Source organism: Serinus canaria, chromosome 8, assembly GCF_022539315.1.
Source record: "Serinus canaria isolate serCan28SL12 chromosome 8, serCan2020, whole genome shotgun sequence".
Lineage (NCBI taxonomy): Eukaryota > Metazoa > Chordata > Aves > Passeriformes > Fringillidae > Serinus > Serinus canaria.
In genome coordinates, this window is record NC_066322.1 from 19,019,531 (window position 1) to 19,043,197 (window position 23,667).

The 23,667-nt window shown below is 38.3% G+C and overlaps 1 protein-coding gene across 1 annotated transcript in view; it reads right to left on the minus strand.

Moving 5' to 3' along the window:
• Nucleotides 1-19,670: 19,670 nt before the first annotated feature.
• Nucleotides 19,671-23,667, minus strand: part of OLFM3 (olfactomedin 3) — a 46,983-nt gene continuing 42,986 nt past the window's right edge. The window contains exon 6 of the mRNA XM_030226787.2: nucleotides 19,671-22,410. Coding sequence (XP_030082647.1) covers nucleotides 21,733-22,410 — 678 coding nt within the window. The 3' untranslated portion in view covers nucleotides 19,671-21,732. The remainder of the gene's footprint in view (nucleotides 22,411-23,667) is intronic.

Here is a 23,667-nt window from a genome sequence, read left to right on the forward strand (position 1 = left end):
TAATGGAAATAATGGTATAATGGAAACAATATTCACAATATGTTATGCTGAAGAACAGAATCAACTTTTCTTTGACATATGCTATAACAAGGTCTGATGTACCATCTACTTTTATGATATTTTTACACCATTTTATAAGTAAACTCATTATTTGATCAGCTGTACCAATCGTGTTAAAAAGGACCGTAAGTCAAGAAATTGGAGGGTATATTGTAGAGCATTTAAAATCAAACTTTAGTGTCATTTTGCAACATTTGATTGAGAAATATTGTTAACAGCCAAATGTTGCTGAAGCTAAAGGCAGCTGCAGCAGCCAGGGTCTGGAGAACACACAGAACCTGTCTCTTACACCTACTCATATCTCTAGCTGCTGTGCTGGGAGGAACCTAAAAGGCCAAGGAGCCCCTACCCCTAGTGTAGATCTGTAACTTCTCTTAGTAAATGTGTAGATATGGTGTTGTCCACTTAATTGAGTGCAGAATTAGGAGTTTCTCATCCTTCTTACTCTGTTTCTTGTCTGAGATCTGTCTTTGTAAAAATCCTTTCCTTTCATGCTTGTGCAGTGAAGGTGAACTGAAATAAACCCTGTAGGCTGCGGTGGAAGTTTTGTGTTTCCTTCAAACTTTCTCCCTTTCAACTTGTCCAAAATTAAAACAGAGAGGAGCCAGACAGCAGCATTGTACCCTCCTACTAGTTATCTGCCAATTCTCATCCTGCCTGCAAGGGAATATGCAAATGGGAGCCCAGATGACTCTAAGGCTTCTCATCCTGATCCAGCTCCTGCCCATCCCCTGCTCACAGCTGGTGTGCACACAGGTCTGGTACAGCCTCGTGCTCTCCTGTCAGGCCACTTCATTGCAGAGGGAGGCATTGTTGCCTTAGAAACAGATAACCTTTCTCTTTATGGAGTCCTCTTTGACCCTGGAGATAAGCATGCAGAATATTGTGCCAGTATAATACTAAGTCAGAAAATATATTCTTGAATAACAAACACAGCTCTAATGTCTTGGATATTGTGTTGCTACTGCAGTTCTGAAATTCTTACAACAACCTCCAATTTTAGGACTCAAAATTGTTTGGGTGTGTAATACAACCTGACTGGTACTTCAGTTTATTTGTGGTATAATTTCATTTATTATTTATTTAAATGCTATTTTAAGGTTCTAGGGTTGGGATTGCGAGTCAGAGATGTCTTTTCATGCTCTGAAATTATTGCTTCCTAAACAGTTCAGGAGGAAGAGCAAGGATATTTTCTGGCTCATTGATTCTGTGCTTGCATTATATTCAGTACTCCTTTCCACAGCTAAGATATCAAATATATTTTGATTAAACACCTCATTAGAAAGAAGTGAATTGTGTACTTGCTACTAGAACTGATTCTTAGTCTGGATTCAGTTGAAGAATAAAACTGTCATCATGTAGAGAGATACCCAAGAGCAGTGAAAACAAATCTATTGGTGTCAAGTATGTGTGTGTTGCTGTAATATCATTGCAGCACTAATTATTTCTAATCCACAGTAATAAAATTGCACCTCAGTAAGGAGATAGTCTACGGACTATATATATAAACTGGATAAATGATATTTAACTATAGAAATTCAAACAAATTTGAATCAAAAGGATCTTAAATTTAAATGAATTGAATAGCTTGGCCCCATGTGTCTGCAATTTATTGATTAAAGAAGCAGGCAATCTACACTGAAGACCTAATGAAATGCTTAGTATAGTAAACAATTTTTATTGCCTGAGTTCAAGGGACTGGTTAGGATATTTTAGCAACATTCATTAAAATGTTTTTCTCAGGAGGATATCTCTTCTAAATGAAAAACTTTGGTCCTGTCTTTGCCAGAATATATCAACAAGTGTAATCAGTGTACAGCATACGATATTGAAATTATTGAGAGGTGATGTTTCCTGAAGAAATGTTGAAGATGCAGTGTTTACATTCTCAAAATTAAGAAGCCTGTCCAGTAAAACTCTGTAAACTCAGATAATTTCAGACAGGCAGAGTCTAAGCTTTACAAAAGAGTGGAAGTGCTAATGAGCATTGTCCTATTTCACAGACAAAGAGTGGTGGCAGAGGGAACAAAATACCCACAAGAATTTTAATATCTAACTTTCAATTAAAACCACTTTTTATCCAGGAGGCTTTGTTATATAGAAGCAGACAGAAGCATATGTTAATCTGAAATTTGATTAAGCCTAGTTCTCAGCAGTGATTGTCAAGATATCCAGAAGATCTAAAATTGAATCTAAGATGTGTTTGGTATGCTTTTAGAACATCTGCAAGCAACATTCTCTTGTGCTTTTTTTAGCATTTGAATGTGCTCTGTGTAATCCCTGTACATAACCCAGAATCAGCACTGACCAGTCCAATACCAGTACAGAGCAGCATAACCTGGAGGTGGTGTAAGAACATCATAACTGGGGTGGAGGGGCAAGCTTAAAACTGCAACCCCAGTGTTGCAGAGGCTTGTAGAAGTGCCTGAACTCTGAAATCTGCACTTGCTCTGAGTGCAGACCCAGGGACACTCCTGGATGTTGTCTCCATTCACCCCTTCAGAATTGGCCACTGCCTCAGCAGCTGCCACAGCACTGTGGCCTTAGGAACTTTTAGGAGGAAAGGATGGGTCAGAGTCCAATTCTGCCTTGATTTTACCCATATGTCTGCTTTTTGAATAACAACAGTGGATTAAATGCAGAAATACAGTCAGTTCAATCTATTTGAATTCAGCCCAAATATAATAAAGTAGGTGCAAATGGAAACCATTGCTTCACTTATCAAGTTGCTTTACACAGTCACAATGTTTCAGCATGTTGCTGATCTTTTTGAGTGCTTTATCAAACATTTAGCTGTGACATATTCTATAATAAATTGTTAATGTTCATCTTTACCTGCCTTTTGTCACTGGCTTTTTGAGATCCTCCCATCTGAGTGTTAGTCAATTTATTATCCAAATATTCTTTATACTTTCAAAATAAAATACATATCTATAAAAAAATCAAATCAAAGTACTGTTGGCAACGCACATCTAAATCTGCTCCCAAGATGGAGGAGCTTTTCTCCTTATAAATTCAGAAAGATAAGTAATTGAAAACCTTTTGTAACAAAAATCCTGCCACTTTAGAGCTGATAGCCCAGGTACCAACCTTCAGCCTGATTTGATTTGAAACTGAAAGCAAATGTATAAAACTGGGAGCAAAATTTTAATAAGCTCACAGACCATTGTTTGAGCTCTTGTCCAAGTAATGTTGAAAAATAAAGGTATTTTTCCCCCTGTTTTTTGTATTTATCTTTAAAATATTGCTTTTGGAGTATCTGAAAAGTGAAGACAATTATTCTGTAATGCCCTGTATTTTCTAGATGAATGGAGGGCTAGGATTTATAGCTGTTTCACTCAATTACTGCTTTCAACAATGTTTTTACCAGGATATTGCTTTTTGGGCACTTAAGAAAACTGAATAAAATTGGATTTTATGTAAGATGAACCATAAAGAGAAAAACCACTCCACCAGCACAGGGTTATCGGCCTTCAAAACCATAAATTGTCAGCTTAACACTTGCTGTCTCATGAAGGTTCTGCTATTTGAATTTTTTATAGTATCAGGAAAAAGAGGTATATGAAAAAGTAGCATAATCAATGAGAAACTTATTAAACAGTGTAGTAATTGCCTTTTATATGTTTCAAAACACACATGTGGCTCTAATTTTAGCAAAAAATGAATATATTTGTTCCAAGCACAGCAGAATCACTTTTGATATACTATTGGCAAAAAATAATAAAAAAAGGAAATATATATATTCTGCAGCTACTTTTAGAAACATTTATTTCTGCTGTGGAGATTATGAACCCACTAAAATATTTTTTTATTCTATCTCTTTTTGCACATTATCAAATGGGAAGCAGCTATATCAGCATGGAATCTTCTTAAGGGGAAAGTTGATGGAATTTTTTGCTGCTGCCTTTAGTAAACTATGTAACTTTTTCATGCCTATTAATTAATTAACTCATTCACTTAAAAACATGTGAAAGTTGAACCCATATTTAGTTACTTCAAATCACATAAGGATGGATGAGGATTGGGAGTTAAAGAAGCTGGTCTGCTTAGTGAGAATATTTTCCATAGCCTGACTCTTCCTTTGCAATTTAAGCTTGTTACTTGTTCTTCCCACAATGAACATGGAGCAGAGTTTACTTCTGTCTTCTTCACTGCAGTCTCATAATCACCTATCACCATCTGATTCCTCAAGTTTTTATTCTCCCACACAGCAAAGAAACCAAACTCTTTCAAGAAGAGGTCAGATTTTCCAGATTTCAGATGATGTGATGATCTGGACTTTGCCCTGTTATTTCTCATCTTCCTTGAACAGGATGCTGCAAATTAGATTCAGCAATAGAGCCCTTGTGCTGAGTTCTCAGAGTTGGTAAGATTTGGTTCATGTGTTTAACACCTCTACTTGTATCAACATGCACATTAGTGCAGTTGATTAATTTTTTTTCACAGCAGGGGAGCTTTTTAATATTTCTTTTTCATTTGTAGAATAACGCTTTAGACTTTCTTCTTTCAGAACTGCCATCACTAGCCTGCATTTTCCTAGTAGACTGAAAATTCTTAATCCTCAAATTTATTGCACTATATTGCTTATATTCCATACTTCCCCCTCCATGAATAGAAGAAGCATTTTTTAATGCAAATAAGGTTAGAGCTGAGGCGTCTAAACAGCCTTGTCTTCATTAGGGAGGTTTTGTTCCTTGGGCACAATAGGCATAGGTACTGTGTGCCTAAACTCCTTTCTGGGCTTGGGTGGATGGAAAGCTGTGTAAGAGCTCAGAATCAGTTTGGTCTCTTTAAAGCTCAGTACCCGTGTGATGAACAAAGAACAGGAACAGGGAAATAAAATACAGGTGCCTCTGTATGTGGTAAATGAGCAGATCTGAGAGGCAGAAGTTTTCTGGGCAATACACTGGAGATGAGATGTCTCTGAAATACCTTGTTAAAGCTTCTCCTTTACTTTGTACTTACAGCAAGATTTTTGTCTGGAGGTTTGGGGAAGTTCTTGTTATGCTTAGAACTAACAATTCATTCAACCATGCAAATGAGAGGAAATGAATAAACATTGATTAAGAATGAGAATGGGTATTTTGTGTTATATCAGGCACACAGGAGACGCTGTGTGTTGCTGGAATAATTGCTGTTGGCATACATGCATAGCTGAGGCACAAATGGGGAAAATTGAGAAAGCCCTAAATAGAGGTTTCAGCTGTTTGCTAACCGTGTGATGGCAGACATCCCTTACCCTTAAGTGTTCTTTACATTCCTAGTCCTAAGAGATTTTTTTCTCCCTATGGAAAAGCTATCAAACTATTTACATTAATTAGGCTGTTTTGTTTCTTCAAGTAGCTGTGTTATTGTTATAAAACACTTTGGCATTTTCCTTAGATCCTTGTATTTACTCTATTGAAATATTATTTGAGAGATATTCTTGAAGGATTGTAAGCTTGTGAGCTACTTGCTAAAATGGTATGTCTTGGTGTTATTTAAAAGTCTATATGTATGGCATTTTTTCTTCTACAAAAATTCTTATGTTAAATGTAGGAATATTAATGTTGTTGCTTCACATGATTTTAATTTGTACAATGAGAAGATTAGGGTGAATATGTGCAGGTGTGTGCAGCAGCAGAGGGACTTTTCCAGAGACACCAAAGCAGTGGGTTTTTTTATACCTGTTTTTCATGGCTCAGATGTCTTTTCAGGGTAACCACCCCACCTTAGGGAGTGGGTTCTCTACTATTTCTATACATATCTGAAAATTGTTTTATGAAGTCATAATTTACTGTGGCTTCTAATAGCATTTGATTTTCAGAAATAAGGTTTGCCAATTAGAAAAAACTCTGATTCTTACTTCAGGGGTTTAAGAGATTTGACATGGAGTACTTTTCTTCGGGCATCTCTGCTCTTCCAAGATGGGGCAGCTTTTGACCAGTGGAACTGTTAGCACTGCTTAAAAGGCTGTAGCTTGAGCAGACACACCTGAGGATGAAGTTTATGGTCTAATTAGAGCACCCCTTGGTCACCTGCAGATGCATAGCAGAAGGCTTGTTTCCCTTGGAGCTGTGCTGGAGCTGGCATGCAGGTTTTGCAGCACACGCCTGCAGTGCTAGCTGAAAGGGCAAAGCAGGAGTTCAGGGAGCTGCTGTGGTGCAGGTCTTTCATCAAATATCCAGCCTCAGTCTGCCAACAGGCTTGCAGATGTTAATGGCTTTAAATTTTCAAATGCCTTGGGAAGTAGACAATAGATATCAGGCAAGAATATCCAAAGAGTATTTCGAACTCCCTTTTTTCCTAAATGCTGATGGGGATGGGACAGAATTGAATTTTCTGTAAATTTGGCATGCACTGCTTTTGTGTTGTCTTTCAGACATAGACTGGGTGAATATTAAGCTTTTGTAATGCCTAATTACTTTTTTTTAAAACCTACATATTAATTTCAGTCTATGCCTCAATAAGCATGTGCCTACATATTTGAAATGTGCATTTGGGATGCTGTGAGATGAAACGTTAATTTGTGAAATGTGGCAGGTAAATTGATAGTAAGAATTAAATCTATTCTCCTTTCTCAATAAGGAAATCAGAAAATCATGTGTTTCGTTTTTTATTTTATTAGAGAAATAACAGTGCAATTTTCTTGCCACTGTCTGCTCAGGGGCAACATTTTCATTGACCTGTGAGATATAACTTTAATAATTTCTATCTGCTGCAAGAAAACTTATGTTAGTGATATACAATTACATTAAGCTCTGACTATTTCCACAGATCTGCTTCTGTGGACAAAAGATAATCTCTACAGTATATCCCAAAAGTTACCAATCACAAACATCCTCTACAGGCACAGCTATAAAATGTAAATACAGTTAAAATCTCTGGAAAACAGGTAGGCATTTCCCAATTTTGCCACTTGTTAATTTTTAATCTGTGCTTAACAGTGTGCTGTGTTTCAGAGACTACCAGCAACTCCACGGTGTTAGATGAGGCATAACTAAATCTTTCACTATCTATAAAAAGTGCTCTTATCATGTAGAACCAGAGACATGCACAGAGGCTGACAGAACTTCTCTAGTGACTGTAAACTGATGTTTGGCTGCAGGGAAGTAGTGAACAAAGAGTCTTTTAGTGGCTTTATTGATCTGCTGAAATAAGTGGAGAGCTAGTGAGACGAAGCTGAGTATGGCCTGCTGTGCTCACAGGACTGAAGGAGCAAGAGGCAGCGTCACTGGGAGGAGGGATGGTGGGGCACAGGTATGTGGTGTCTGGTTTTCATTCATTTAGCTAATCTGGGATGCCTTTTCTGCCCCTCAGCTTCTGTGTATAAATGGGAATTGAAGGCAGCATTTATTTTCCCTTTTTTCATCCTCTTATCCCTTGTTTCTCTGCAATGGGAATTGCAGGGTGCAATGCTCACCACACGTGTACTCTGCTCTCAGTGTGTGTGAGGAGTCCTGTTCTGGGGAGGTTAACCACAGCTGTGGGGAAAACAACAGCACTGGAGTGGCCTGAGGGCCACGAGGAGAGAATGGGCAAGTCTCCTATGTCCTTTGCTGAGTGAGGACACGATGGCAAAGCACTCCTTCTTCCACAGCTGAACTAGACATTCATTCTTCTCTTGGCTGTTTTCCAGACGTGAATTTTGAACTGCCTGAGACTCTGTTGCCACTCTGTATCAAAGCACAGAAATGCAGGGAAGGCACTCTGCAGGGTGCAAAAAGCCAAATTAGTTCTGGCAGTCTAGAGTGCAGGAAAGTCTCAATAATTAGAAATGGGTTTTGTTACACGAAAAATTGGTTCTGGATTTATTCTACTGGGGTTTTTTTCTTTCTTTTTTTTGTTTGACATACAACACTAACTACTGGATAAATAAAAAGGAATTAATAGAAACGCTGCTAAATAATTCTCTTTGCAATTTCAACAATCGATGTTGTCTATTGCCATATAATATGTAGCAAAATAATGCATTTTTCAATCATATTCAGTTTTTCTTGGAGGAAGAAAGAAGAGTAGTTTGTGTCTGTATCTACTCATACAGATACTGTAAATTTCCCTTTTGTTTTTCCAAATGTGAAAAAAATGTATGATGCTTTGATTTTCCAGATATTTTCCATGTCATCTTTTAAAGAAAAATAGGTATTTTAAGTGTATTCAGCTACAGGCTCTTCTACTTCAAAGAAGGGAAAAGAATAGATACAGTACTTAGCAGTCTTTTTTGACTTAACACATTGTTTTTTCTTCCTGCTGTGGCAGTTCAAATTTATGTATGGTTGTACAGCCAATGCAGTGTCTATCCATCATACATGCCAGATAAAGGTCAGAATAGAGAAATGCCACAGCTTTAGGAGGAGAGTATTAAAAACATTTGTTTGAGCTGAAGCACTGGAAAATCAAATCTAGATTCAGTCAACTACAGTTTAACTATATATTTTGATAAAGTTATTTCATTTAACCAGACACCTTGTAGGGTAAATGAGCTCTATTAAACTACTCATAACTGATGATTTTGCAAGGCACTGAAGTGAATGAATGGGCTTCAGTGTTTGTTAACCTTCACTGCACTTTTCATTTTATGAATATAATTGACATTAGAGTGCACATTTAGTCTACTTGCCTTATTTATCCTCATGATTAGTGATGGCCAAGGTGTGGACTCTGAAATAGTCTGTAGACTACACATTTCACTGTATCTTGTCACTCAATCATCTTGTCAGCTGCTGCACTTCTGGTTTTTAATAGCATGAATTTGGAAACTGCTGAAGGAATTGTCTTAAATCCAGGTGCCTCTAGAACATTACAAGACACACAAGATGATGAAGGCTGCTCTTGAAGTCACACATCTTTAATTTCTCATTTAGTGTTTAGAGCCAAAACCTCCCTTTCCTTCAGGGTTTTAGCTTCAATGACACATTGACTTGTTATCTGGGCTAAACAAATAACACTGGCTTCAATTCAGGTTTGATGCTTTTATGCTGCTTGAATGATCTGATTTATTATTTTACATGGTGTTCCTGTATGGTGTGATGTGCTCTCTCATACTGTAATTTTCAGTCATGTGAATTCCACAAAAGCAAAAAAACCACCAGTTCTGTCTTATCAATACAGCCATAAAGCCCCCCTAAAGGTCCCCCAAACAGTAATTGAGGGACAGTTTGTTTGAATCTAAATATGGCCATGCACAAAGAGTATTTGGAATTGTAGAATGTAGGAAAAGATTAACATCAGCTATCAAAATGAGGCTCCAAAGGTACATTAAAAATGTAAAATATAAAACTTACTCATGGGAAAAACTGTAGAAAATGCCACTAAGAAATTCCTCAGAAAGCTCAGGACTTACACCAGACTGGTTAAATGTGCATCCACAGAGTTTTTCTTAACCTGCAATCTCTGGAAACAGGAAATACCTTTGGCTCCACGTGCTTGTCTTCATTCATGCAGCAAAGGTAGGCTGCTTGTGCAGCCACCACCAGGGCATTATTCAGAAGAAAATGCTGGTTCAGTGTTGGTGATGAATTGAACACTTTCTAAGGACACTGAAGTGACCTTGCAGAAAAGAAAGAATAGCACCAAACCCAATCTTTTCTTTCTAGAGCAAGTTATTGGAATATTTTATGACTTGCATCTTCTTTCTTCACATTTCAAAAGTGTTCCAGAAGGCATTTCTCTCCCTGTTAAATAAGTTCACACTGTATTAAGCAAATACAATTTTTTTTTTCATACATCATTCTGTATGTTCAATGGCATCTTTAATTTTCAGACTATTTGGGGGCAAATCTGGTATAATCCCTTATTCTGTATTCCTGGCCATTATGCAAGTTACAGCAAGAAAAGTGTTCATCTCCAGGAGTTTTTCTTATGGTTTGATCTTTCTAAGGTTCTTAAAAGTACTTAAGTGATTTAAAACGGCATTGTCAGTAACTTCTTGATTTAGGGAAATTAAAACTATTTTTTTTAGGAATCATCATTATTTTGTTGCTAAGGAACAAGCCAAGAATGCTGGCTGATATTCTTTCACAAACATAATCCCTCATAACATTCTTTCTATGTATTTATGCATAGAGCTGCTGATGACTGAATGGAAATAGGATTTAGTGGGATTTAATAATATTCTCAGTAGAAAAGCTTAACTTAATATGCAAGTTCTAGTGGGAATTTTCTTTCCCAAAGATATTTTATTAGCATTTAGATACTTTTAAGTATACAAAATGTGATCTAGCTCTCAAGAAGAAAAAGTCCCATCAAAGTATTACTGTATTAAAATGTAGACCTTTATAGAAGCTGATACTAAGCTCATGAATGTAAATCATGGGATTATTTCTTTTAAGGCTTTGAATTGCCTGTTCTCATTCTTGTTATTGACTACATTCAATACAGTCTTTTAATTTATGCTTGGTATGGTCCCAAAATTGGAAAAAAAGAATGAGATTTCCCACAACTGGTCAATGATAAAGAGGGATGCAGTAATCAGCACCAGCTGGGCACTCCTCCTCATACACCCTGAGCCATAAGATGTGGAGTTGTTATCCTGAGAATGTCTTCCACTCTCCAGGAGTGGCAGGTTTGATACAGCTGCTTCACCCTGGTGTGACGGCACAGATAGACATTTAGCTGCAAAACTATTTATACAGGTTTGTGCTTCTGCAAGGTAGCTGTGAAGCTGGTAGAACATTTTTTTTCCCCAAAAAGGCCTTGGCCTCAATGGTTGTGAACAGCATGACTGATATGGTCTGGCAACTTCAGATTCTGTAATGAATTATTAACAAGAAAAAAGCTATTTAGTACCTCTGGAAATTTTAGCTGAATGCTAGGAGAGTATCTCAGAATTGTTGTAAGGGATACTGATGAATGGGCTCTGTAAAATTGAAATAATGGAAGATTCTTTAGAATATTAATGAAGCAAAAGCTGCCTGTCATGAGTCAGTGACACAGCAACAATTGGTTACTTAGTACAGGTTTGGAGAGTCTTGAAGATGGTTTACTGAGCCAGAAAATTGTCTAATAAAGTGAATTTTTCTTATAGATATTTTGTATAAATTTGTGGCTATTTGCTAAATTACAGTCCATGTAATTTTGTAATACAGTGTGAAAGGTATTTACTTCAGCCTTTTCTGCTGAAATTAGATGGATGGGCCTGGATCTTTTATTCAAGAAAATACTTCCTGAAGAACTGATAGCTATTTTAGAAAGAAGAGAACTCAGACATCACAAAAAGATCAGAAAGGTGAAGTAGTGTCTTCATACATTCCCTTAGAAATATGTCTACCCATAGTATTTTAATGCAGTGAATTGGAAGCTGAGTAGACAAAGGAAATATTCACATTGGACTATTGCATCTTCAAGGATGAAAGCAAAAAAAAAAAAATTAAAATAATTGGGTTTCTCTCTTTAATAAAATTAAATGGAAATATGGAGGTATCTAACTCATTCCTGTGTATTTGCAAAATAAAGGGTGGTGGTTAGGAAAGATGGCTTTTATTAGCAAGCATCATCCAGGCACAAACCATGGTGATTAAAAAGCCAGACATAACCTGCCCCTTACTTCTGCACATTTATCTGGAGTCTAATACCTGCCAAGATTATCTGGCTTGTGGTTACTTCAGTCTGTTTGAGTTTCTGGGAGCCATGCTGGGACAGGATGAGTGCCCTGCCTGGGATTTGCCTTTTCTGTTGGACGGGCACCGAGGCAGAGCAGGCTCACTGAGGAGAATTACTTCTGTGGGGGCTGGTGGAGTTCAGGCAGTCCCTGCAATGCTTCTCTCCTGACCCAAAGAGGTTTAGAGGTTTACTCAGCCTAATCCATCAGTAGCTCACCATCACCCATGATCTCCTCCTACATAGCTATTTTTTTTAAGGCAGTTTTCTTAAATTTCTCTGAAAAATGAGAAAGTCCATTTGTTGCATCCCACTGTTGGGGTTCTTGCTTTAACATTTATATTCCATGTGCTGTGTTAAATTTACTGTAGTCAAGATAGAGGCCTGGAAGAATCTATGATTCAAGGCTGTAATCATGTTCCAAAATCTTTCTTTTCTGTTTAACTTAACTGAATTTGTAAACCAAATCAATGAGTACCACATTTATAGGGCATGAGACACTTATGGCTGTTTTTGTGTTTATGTGGCAATATCTATCTAGTTGTCTATTTTCTATATTCCCCCCTGCAATTTTTTTTTTCCTATTTAACTCTAGATTATTCCATTTGTCAATTACACAGCACCCCACGCAGTTGTTTCAGCTCAAATTGGCTGTGAGTAGTAGCAGGGAGCTGTAAACAGACAGGAGGTGAAAAGAGGGAAGCTCTTTAACTGCATTTACTACTACTGAAATGAAGGGTGGAGCTATACTCTTTAAAAGCTTGTGATTGGTCTTGATTCCTGGCAGGTCTGTAACAGTCATTGAAAAACCAGAAATCATTCTACAACATTTACAAGTAAATCACTTACCCAATATACTCCCAGTCTAATTTTTATGTTAATGACAATTGTTAAAATGGATTAAATGCTGGTTATCTCATGTGTATTGCCAAAAGACAGCCCAAAGTAACCATTGTTTAGCATTTTCTGACTTTTTGGAGCAAAAACTCACAAACTCTTAACAACTTTCATGGGACTTTCTAGATCAGTAAGGGCAGGAAAGTCCCAATCGATGAGACAATTTTTAAATGTTGACCTTTTTATGTTTCTTGAAGCATTGCTTTGTGTTTATTCAGTTTTAACAAATCTGCATGGAAGACTGCACCCAAAAGTGCTGATAAACGCTTTAGATCTGAATCTGTCAGAGATTCATACAGAGTGTAAATCTCTGAATAATGCATTACCTAATCTGACCTTTCCTATTTCACAGACCATTACACTTCTCCAAAACTGACTCCAGTATTGGTTCTTTGTTGAGTCTGATAGTTTGGGATTGACTGAAGCAAAACGGAGATGAAACTTCCCACTGTTCATACATCCTCAGCATCACACAAATCATTCAGTCAGTTCTTTTACAGCTCCTATAGGTATAAAAATATTTTCAGATATGGTTTCTTAATGCCTCTTTAAAAGTTAATAGATTGCATTATTTATGTAGAAGGGAAACAAAAGAGTATTTGTTGGAGAGATTTCTAATTAATTGCCTGAAATGCCAAAGGCCCCTTTTTGTAGTTTAGTGAAACACCTTGTAAAAGGGCTCTGAAATTTTATAGGACAGGGCCCAGTAGTGTCAGTGAAAGATAATTTAGCTGTTAATATTGGTAGGCGCATTCACACAGATGAGACATCCAGGCATGACAACGGGGCCGATTTCTATTTCAATATATGTAAGTCTATGCTATTTAAAATGGGTTATTTGGCAGGCCAGAGGAATCCCTATTTAGTAGCAGATGACTAAAGCATTCCAAAAGAATAAAAATCAGAAAAAAGGGTAAAAAACCCTAATTAGGGTTTCTAGACTTGCTGTAGCTATCTGCTTATTTATCAGAATTTTTGTAATAAAGCTAATAAATCGCCCTAGTCTTTCTCCCCTAATTCCTGGGTGGCCAGGTGGCAGTCATGGACAAAATGTTCCTGGGGCTGTCCCACTGAGTGGACTAGCTAAACTAGTGGCACAAAGCTTTGTAAACCACTTAGAACCTGTTTAGACTAAGATTGTTTTCTTACAAAACCTGTCCCACTGTCCAGTTTGCTTGACTTCATTACAAAGGTTCCTGTGATTATGTGGGTGACCATTGTGTGGAACATTAGGGCTTCTCAAGACCGTCTGCTGAGAGCTTCACAGTTTCCCCAGGATGAGCATATTGCTGTTTGCACTGCAAAGTGTGGCAGCTGCCTGGACACTGGGGCTGTGGCTGTGCCAGTCTCTCTGGCTGGCTGCAGCCTCTGCAAGGCATGACTAATTTTGTTTCAGGTAGAAGAAATATCTCCATTTTGGGAAGTCTTGCTAACAGGGGAGTACTTTTCTTATGTTGCATATTGGATTGTTTTCTGGCTGTTATTGCTTCAGTCAGTGTCTAAGCTCTTGTCCACATGTGCTGTATTCTCTCCAGGCATAGTTGTAAATATCATGTACAACCTCGGTACAGTCATGTGTCTGTATTTACATCTGCATCTGTCTATATTATCTGAAATTGATTTTGTGCTTTTTCTAAGTGCAGTTTGGAAAGGAAAACACAAAACTGAAATTTATGAGGCACTTTCATCCATATCTATTTGATGCATTATATACATGGATTTCTAATTTTTATCTTTAACAGAAATATCATCCTACGCCGTGGCATAAAACATTTCTATTTAAATGTGCTTTCTTCTAATTTAATATGGCACATAAGCAGTGTTCCATGCTCATAATTATAGGATTTAAATTTTTTTGTGAGTCTCTTGAATGACATAAGTACTAATTTTTAGATGGTACATAAATATTCAATTCCATGATTACCTAGTCATGTAATGCATATTATTATTCAGTAATACCAATAAAATCAACTGAGCTGGTATTTGGTATATTCTGTTGAAAAGCTATGAATGTTATTAAGCTACAGCATGTATTGGGAAACACTAATTGGGATAATTTTCTTAATATGTTATATTTTACAGTGTTATTGTTTTTCAGATTAGGAGCTTTGCTGTGTGTTATTTCTCTGCTCTCTATCATGATATTGCATTGCTATTAGAATAACAGCATTTTAGCATTTGCCATAAGAGTGCAGTTTAGTATTTTAGAGTGTAATTCATTCCTGGGCACGGGGCCAGGATGAGGCCTGCGAATCTCCCAAAAAAGTGTCAAAGCATATAAAAATTGTAATGTTTTCCTCCCTCATTTGGCCTGGCGAGCAGAACTGCTTTTGTAAATACTCTGATGAGATTTGTGCTGTGAGGAGAGCTAGTCCAGAGATGGAAGAACCTAAAATGTATTTGGGTAGGGACCTGCTGCTCCTCCCGGGCACGGCTGGGCTGCGCTGTGGGTCTGATGCGCAGGGATGGGCAGAGCTCTGTGCCCAAGGTAATGCCCATCCCTGACACTGCCAGGGCTGGGAGCAGCCTTTGGACTCCTCCTCCATAAAGGGACTAAAGTATCTCTGTATAAAGTGACATTTTTTTCTTCAGAAATTACTGGAAGAGTCACCCAAGGCAGGCATACTGTGACTGAATTAACCAGCCACTTTACCAATGGACACAGGCCTCCTTACAAGGCTAAAACCAAAACAGGCAAACATCAAAAATCAGTGTAAGAGTGTGGGAACTGAACTTTGGGGCACACGTGTTTGTCTCTGCAGAAGTGAGCTCATGAGTGATACACTGATTTGAGAACTGAAAATCTAACAGCAGCTGCTGGTGAGCCAAAGAAGCTCTGCTGGGCTTAAGCTGAGCACTTCCATGTCCAAGGTGCTCAGCCTCAACACTGAGATTTGTACAAATGTCTGTTCTTTCCTGACTGAATGGGAAATGGTCTAAGTTAATGTCTGTGAATAAGCTGGCAGTCCTGAGGAGATGGCTGGGGCAGGAATGGCAGGTGCTGTGTGCCCTTCCCCAGGGGAGTGAGTGCCTCCAGAGCCGTGGTGATGAGGAACCGCGGCTCTCCTGCACCCCTCACCTCCCCAGGGCACCCGTGCTGCACTGACAGGGACAGCCCTGAGCCACCATCAGTCTGGGATGTCCTTCAAGGTGACAGCAAGCCTCATTTACTGAGATGGGGGAAGCCCAAATGAATGGCCTGTTTGCATGGTGTGACACAGACCTGGAGCTGAACTCGAAAGGCATAAGCCCCTCTGACAGAGTGCACACTCAATTACTGATCTCCTGCAGCTGGAAATGCTGCTGACCACCTTGAGGCTGTCATCCAGAAGGGAGAAATGGATGTCTAAACCTGCTGGGGACAATGATGAATTTAATTTGAATGAATTTCTTGCCATGGCAGATATGAAACAAAATATTTCCTTTAAAATAAATAAAAGGGAAGAAAGTTACCTTGAATCTTATTTAAATTATTTCTATAGAGCAATCCATGATACAAAATCAGTATTGCTTGTAGGCAGTTTTATGGTCATGCTAGAGCTAAACTGGAAAAATAAATTTATACTTCTCCAGATGAAACTTGCTGAACTATAAATCTTCTATGCACTTTGAGTTCTATCTGAAGAGCCATTCATTAAACATACTACAAGATGAGAGGGGTTGGGGCTGGTTTAAGTGAAGAACAAGATTATTAAAGTCAACAAAAGAAGAGAAAATACAAAGAAAAATAAGCTGGAGTGGTTTGTGCATGTGTCTGATAATATGTGAGGGGTAAATGGGTATTCTGGCCCAGTGGGTTCTTCTTGTTTATGTTCACTGTAAGAACTGTGCAAATAGAAATTTAAACTTCTGTACAAAAGGCACAGTAAAACAGAATGTTTTGAGATGTCAAATTTGAGCTGTTAGCTGTCATTTTTATGTGTCATATACTTTCCTGTGCTGCCCTGGTATATCAGTCACACGGTTTCTAGGGAAAGTGGTACCTCTGTACAGCGGATGCAGAGGTGGAGCCAGAATGCAGCTGATCTGAATATTGTATTCATTTATAGTGAGCTGTGTTTAAAACTCTGCCATTTTGAAACAAAATCCTGAGGAAGCTTTGTTTCACTTTGATTGCTAACATGTTTCTGCAGTGTAATTACTTTCATTGAATGTTCTGGAGCAGTAGATACAGAAAAAGTCCACAGGCTCTTCTGCTGATGCTCAGCTGACAAGAAGCATATGAGTTGAGTAGAAATTTCTGATTCTAAGGAAATATGAATTTTTTTTCTCAGTCTATATTTCATAGACAGAGACAAATATCCTTGGTCTTTAGGAGGCTGGATGTTTTTGTGAAAAGCTGGTGCAACTCCTGTTCATATTAAATCAATAAAAATTGTTTGTATTTTAAGAGTGAGGATTCCCTCCAGAGGTAGTATTGGAAGAAACAGAGTTTTGATATCAGGGGTCAATATCTATATTTATGAAGGATCCCTTCTGAGTAATGAGAGCTGCAGAAAAGATGTATCCCTTGTGTTCATGACCCTCATGGCCTCATGTGTGCTACATGTGTGAGAGGCTTCTGAGGAAAAAGAGAGAGATGGAGCCCTGTAGAAGTTATCTTGAAATGCTTACTAAATACAGTGACTAACCACAACTAGAAGTCTACAGAGTCCACAGATTATAAGAATGGTAATTAATCATAATAGCAGAATATTCAGGAGGATGATGTGCTTGCAGTTTTGAGAAAATTGCACACCTCAGTTTAGGGACTCTCTGGTCATAACTACTGCATCAATATAGAATCTCTGTTTTCTAGGGCCAGGCAAAAGCCACTATACAAAACAGTCATTTTTGTATACTTTCCACAGCTTGGTGCTGGGTAACTGTTTTACCTCAGTTTCCCATTAAGAGAGTGCAGAAACTCTCATAAAAATGATATTTGTGTAACCTAAATGGTTTTTTCTGTAGAAAAAGTAACATTATTCTATAATTCTAGGATTATTTTATAGTTAATTTATTTGCTTCCATGTTGATGTCCATGTATATGGCCGTGTGCTTGGAGAATTACTGAGGAAAGTTCAGCTTAGAAAACAGGCTTTGCTTTCAGTTCTGGAAATAAGGGGGTCTCTACTCTTGGTGGGGAAGCGAGTTTCAGGATTTGGTTTTTGATCTGTGGAAGGTAGTTTGAATGCTTGAGTCCTTTTGAGTGTGAGCTTCTGGTGGGGATGCATTTGTGACACTGTTGTGGTGCAGGAGTTGCTCCCCTGGGAATTAGTGGTATGGGGAGCTTGTCAGCACAGCAGGCTGTGATGCAGCTCTGCCCAAAAATCTGCAGCTGCAGTCCTTTTTTGCCTTTTGTGGAAAAGATGGCCAAATGCTCAGCTTTGCCTTCTGCGTGGCAAGGGCATAAGATTCACAGCAGGGAATGCTTGGGTGATTTATAGGAAGAGGTATTTATTCAAATGATTTCCAAAAAATGTTTTTACTGGCACAAACATCAGTATGTATCAAGACTGTTCCCTGCCAATTCTTGAACTGGAACAGGATACAATTTACTGGATGAATAATTTGCTGTGAATGGTTTGTACATCTCTACTCTGGCATTTTCTAAGCAATTGATTATGACAAATTACCAGGTAACAGGTTTGTTCAGGCTGTGCTTTGAAACAAACAGCCTTTGCTGTGGATCCAGCCTGCTGGGCTGAGTGACAGCTAGTGCCCCTGGGCTTGTCTGAAAAGGAGAATTCTTAGATATAAGCAATATGTGATTAAAACCTTGTACCAATCCATCTTACTCAGCTATTTTCTTTTAATTTTTCAAATTGAATCCCATCTTTTGCTAGCAGTGATTACAGTGCTGGGGAGGCTCCACATCACCCTTCCAGGGGTCTGCTAGGCATGCTGTGACAGACAAGGCAGGCTGCACAGCCTTTGTGTGAAACAACAGACTTGGAAGCTACTGGCTGACACAAATTGCCAGAAGGGACTGCAGAAGATTATTACTGTGCAGGAAGCTTTCTCTGGGAAGGTTTGTTTTGCCTATTTTGTCCTGGGGAGTAGTCAGTCCCTTGCAGGGAGAGTGCTATGGCCTTTGTGGTGTACATGGTTCACCATGCCTGGAGGATTGGCAGACTTGTGTTCCTGGGGTAGATTTGGGGTTGTCTGCACCCGTCTCTGCTGCCAGCACAGCTTGGTGAAGTTTAGGTATCCTGTTTTGGGTTGAGGAGTGACGTATCCTTTTTACATGTTTATCCCTTGAAACAGGAGGTCATTAAGATACTGAAACAGACTTTACAATTAAATTCCTCATGTTTAGGGAGATGTTTTTTTCCCCTACATACTACAGATATCCCATTATCATAATAAAAAGCATATGCTTCACCTATAAAACTTGTAGGTTGCTTCTACATCACCAAGATTTTCTGCTTGTGCTGCCCAGTTACGAAGGCAAAGCTTGTAACAGAAATCTGCTTATATTTAGAGGCATGGTGTTTTCAGCCTTATGGGAATATTACTTTGGAATTTCCTGTTTTGGAATGACAGGTGATTAACACAAACACAGAAAAACAAGTGCTCCTTAGCAAAAAGCTGTGTTACTTGATAATGTCTCACCATGTTTTGTATAGGTTGTGTAGAAGCTGTTATTTCATGTTTAAATATTGGACTCCAACCTGTTGTTACTAATTTAGAAGGGTAGGATTTGTCTTGGTTTGACAAACCACCTTACAAAGGTGCTTTTCCTAACCCTCTTTTGCATCCATCTCTAGCACCCTGTAGTAGTGTTCTTTTCTTTCACTAACAGGTGTATTACCCTGTAAATGGTAGAGAAATCAGGTGAGACTAATCTTACTGTAAGAACTGTTATCAACCTGTACTACTGTATGTGTGCTAATTACACAGTGTTCTTATAAAGAAATAGGGGGTAGTAATCATTGCTTTCAGATAAAGTGATTGTGACTATTCTTCAAGTTTATGATGATAGAGTAGAAAGAAGTTTAATTTCTCAATCTAATGACTAATGTTTTTAGAAATGCTATACTGGTTGAAAAAACTATTTTGTTGAAATTACTCTGTACAGGGGAAAGGCTGAGATTTGTTTTATGGCTTTTGATAGAAATCTGAACATACTCCATTTTCATAAAACATCCCTGTAAAACATAAAATACCTTCTTTAATGAATAGTCATAAACATTTTCACATGTCACAGAGGAGGTTTCATTGTCAATACAGGTAAGGTGGTTACAGGAGGGAAGTGATTTAATTTGTCATTTTAGCTGAACTGAGTCTGTCCAAATTCTGTGTAACTGTATGGGATAACAGCTACCATTTCATCTAGACAGGAGAGGGGAGATGGGATCAAGAAAGTAACTTTTCTCTGGTCATGTTGTAACGTAATTAGTTGTTTGTTTTTCAGGTTTTTTTTTGCCTCCTTTATCAGTTTTTGAAAACTTATTAGCATTTTTTTGTTTTGCAGCTGGTATGAAAAATAAGGCAATTTGTTCAGCTTCACATGGGCTTGTATTATAAAACATACTTGTAAACATATATAGACACATATATTTATAAGAATGAAAACATTAATGAGACTTTAGGTGATCTCTGCTGGTACATTAGAAGAACCAGCAAATAAAATATCTGGCTTTTCAATTTCAAAGGATATACAAAATAGAAGCTCAGATAGTGTGAGGGACACAGCTTTCACAGAATTTTTCAGGTACCTGTCTTTTACCATTATGTTAGAGCCCAGCTATTAAAAAAGTCTGATTCCTAGTGCTTAATGGTAATTTCTTTCTACTTTTGCCAAAAGAGATACATAGCACCTCATTGCTTTTTTCTCAATTATGCATGTCTCTCCCTGCCCCCCAGTTTCTAATGAGATAGTACAGCAACCCCCAGAGTTTTCAGAAATATTTGTTTCTTGAAGGCATCAGTTTGGGTGCAGCAATTCTACTGCCAGCAAGCCCCAAACCTCTTTGCAAGACCTTGGCCTTGATGTTCTTCCCTAACAAGAATTTTGAAGAATTCCAGGGGCCACACTGATCATCTGGGCTTTGTACCTTCCCTGGTGTATTTTCTGTGATTACTGTCATCCCAGAGAAGAGTTTTGTCAACAGATAAATGTTCCCCTATTATGAATAAGAAGACAGGTAGATGGAGAGCAGTTTGGCTTTTACCACTGCTCCTCACTGCCCCAGAGCAGCACAAATATGGGATGCACTCCCACTCTCAGCTGGTGGGCACCAGCTCCTTCCAGCTTCTGGCTGGTAAAGTTCACAGCAGGGATAAGCAGGGATAAACAAGGGCAGTCAAATGGTGGAAGGGAAGAAAGTAAGAGAAAAAAAAGAGAGAGAGAGAGGAGCCAGCAGCAGCAGGAGATAAAAACTGGGCAGAGCAAACAATTGTAAAGCTGGGACTGGTATGAAGCTTCAAAGTTGCAAATGTGCCAGTAAGCAGTGCTGGTGAAGAGGGGATCTAGGAAGCAAAGCTGAGAATAGAAATCATGCATCTGAGAAGCTACTGGGCTTTCTCAGAAATAACAACCTTTTATCAGATTTTTACCACTTTCAATTGACTCATAGCCAGAACTGCAATTAAGCTTCAATATAGTTTATAAAAAATAGTACTTAGTTTACTTTCACATAAGTGAAGAGATACAATTGCACAATGGTGGTTACAATGGTAGAAATACATACTGTTGATAAAATGTTTGCAAGAGATTTAAAAACATACTGTACAGCACCACATCTGAAATTGGATGATGGCAAAATGAATCATACGCCTTGTCTAAGAAAATTAAATTCCTACTGAATCTGTTTTTTGGAATAAATAAAAAAAATACAATGTGCAATATGACACTACTGAAATATTTCCTGAAGTTAAGCAATATATTAAAACAAAAAATGAGGTAAAAAAAGACATTCATGCATTTAAGCCACCATTAGTCTCTGACTCTAAAATAAGGCAGATCATAATCTTTTAAAAACTGTCTTTAGCCATTTAAATCCTCTTTAGTGCTTTTCAAGACAAGGTCTTGACAGACCTTGCAGCATTTTTGACAGGTTCAGCCAAATTTGAGATGCATTACATAGTAGAAAATGTTGCTTTTGTTTAATGAAGAAAGAAATGTAAATTAAAAGGAACTGAGAGAGATGGATGCTTTTAGAGTTAATCACAAATGAGACTGCTTTGAGGGAGGGAGGGGTAAGGGAAATAAAATTATGTGTCATCCTCAGTTTTAATGATGTGGAAAAGGGTGACGTTAAACAGGACTTGATGTCCATTATTCCAGGCATAGAGAGCTCTATCTCTTGCATTGTAGTCAAGCATGGATATATGAAAATACTGATTATGGAAAGGAATGTCTGTGTACTCATAAGTGGAGGTTTTTGTGGAGTAGGAATAGTAGACCTTGGCTCCTGTTAAGTGCGAGTTAGTGACATACAAGGTACCACAGATCATGAAGGACTCTCCAGCACTTCTCTTTGGGTAGCCCGTGCTCCAGCTCTTCAGCACCTCCAGCGTATCCTGGTTCAGCTGGCTGATGACAATGTTGCCTGCGTTCTGGTTGGTGGCATACACGGCCCACAGCCCAATTTCGTCTGCCATCAGGTCGATATCAGAGAAGCCACCCCAGGTGTAAGGGTAGACATTGTGGAAGCCAGCATACTCCAGGCTACGCTGTGCCAGCACCCGCCCCGTGTCGAAGCTGTACTTGATGATGATGTTGCTCTGGTACTTGTTGAAATAGAGGGAGCCATTGTAGACAACGTGGTTGGTTCCTGCCCATTTGAATGGAAGGTTGTATGTCCTTGATTCGGCCCCACTGACGAAGTCTGCGATTGATTTGTATTCACGGACGATTTTATTGTTAGTGTAACTATCCATGTACCAGACCTGGAAAGGAAACAAAGATTGGGAGTGACCATCTCAAGCACGGTGTGTGGTATGTGATCATGATCTGGCAGGAGGAAGTGTCATGGCTTGGTGTCAATGTGTTTTCCTCTTATGGAGAAGTCTTCATAATATTAACAAGAGGGACTTCTCTCCCTAAGTGAACTGATGAAAGACTATTTTAGAGGCGGTAAACTGACTGGGAATTTTAGGTTTTGTTTCTTTACATTGTCAGTGGGAAAGAAAAGGTTGTGGAGTGAGGAGAAGTGTCCTGAAGGGTTTGTTTTGATTCCTACTACTTTTTTTTCCTTTTAGTTACTGTTGATAACATTTTCTTTATACCATTTTAAAGTTTTGTGTCTGCTTTGCCTTTCTCCTAATCCTATCTCACAGCAGGAAGTGAGTGCATGAGTGATTGGCCAGCACTGAAACCTGCCACACTCTTTGGTGCATTGGCCAGGAAATCTTAAAACTGGGGAAATCTTAAATTGGCAAACCAAAACCACTACAAAAAGACCTTGCAAAAAAGAAGGCAAACAAGTTTTAGCTGTGCAGCAGGCTATGAAAGTGCAATATTGCCCACATTCATGTTACAAAAGCAGGAGGAAGTCCTGAATTTCTGAATCAAACTTATCTGTACAGGTGAACTCTCAATGCCACCTTTACTAACTACACTGTCTGCCTTTTCAGAGAAATTTAATTCTGGGTTATTCAGTGTTTGGGCTTCTGCTATATCATGCTTGCTTAAAGGTATTTCTAGAGACTAATAATAATCTAAGAGAGAGAGATGGGAAATTGCATGTGAGATAAACTTGAATTTATACTTAGGAAGAAATGTGGTTAAATTTTTTTAGCTGATTCTATATTCAAGGAAAAATAGTCTTAGTAAAGGAAACAAAACCAATAGCAATGAAACAGTAAAGTTTCAAAGCCATTTCCCCCCCTTAAAACAGAATTATTACTTTTTTTAAATGTTCTTTATGCAACTTCCATTCCCCCATTTTTTTTTCCTTCATGCAATTTGCTTTTTCTCCTTTTAGTTTCTCAGAGTTTGATGCTCTCCTGAAGGTAATTGAGATTTCTGGAGTCAGTAGCAAACATGCATGGATACAGTGGGCAGGGGAGGGCTGCACACCAATCCTTATTTATTGTCATTTTTCTGTTGCCTTTTCTGTTGCCTGTGTTTTTTTTTTCTGTATTCAAAGAATTAATGTTGTGGGTTTCATACAAATGAAACCTAGCATTTTGACTTCCAAAGCT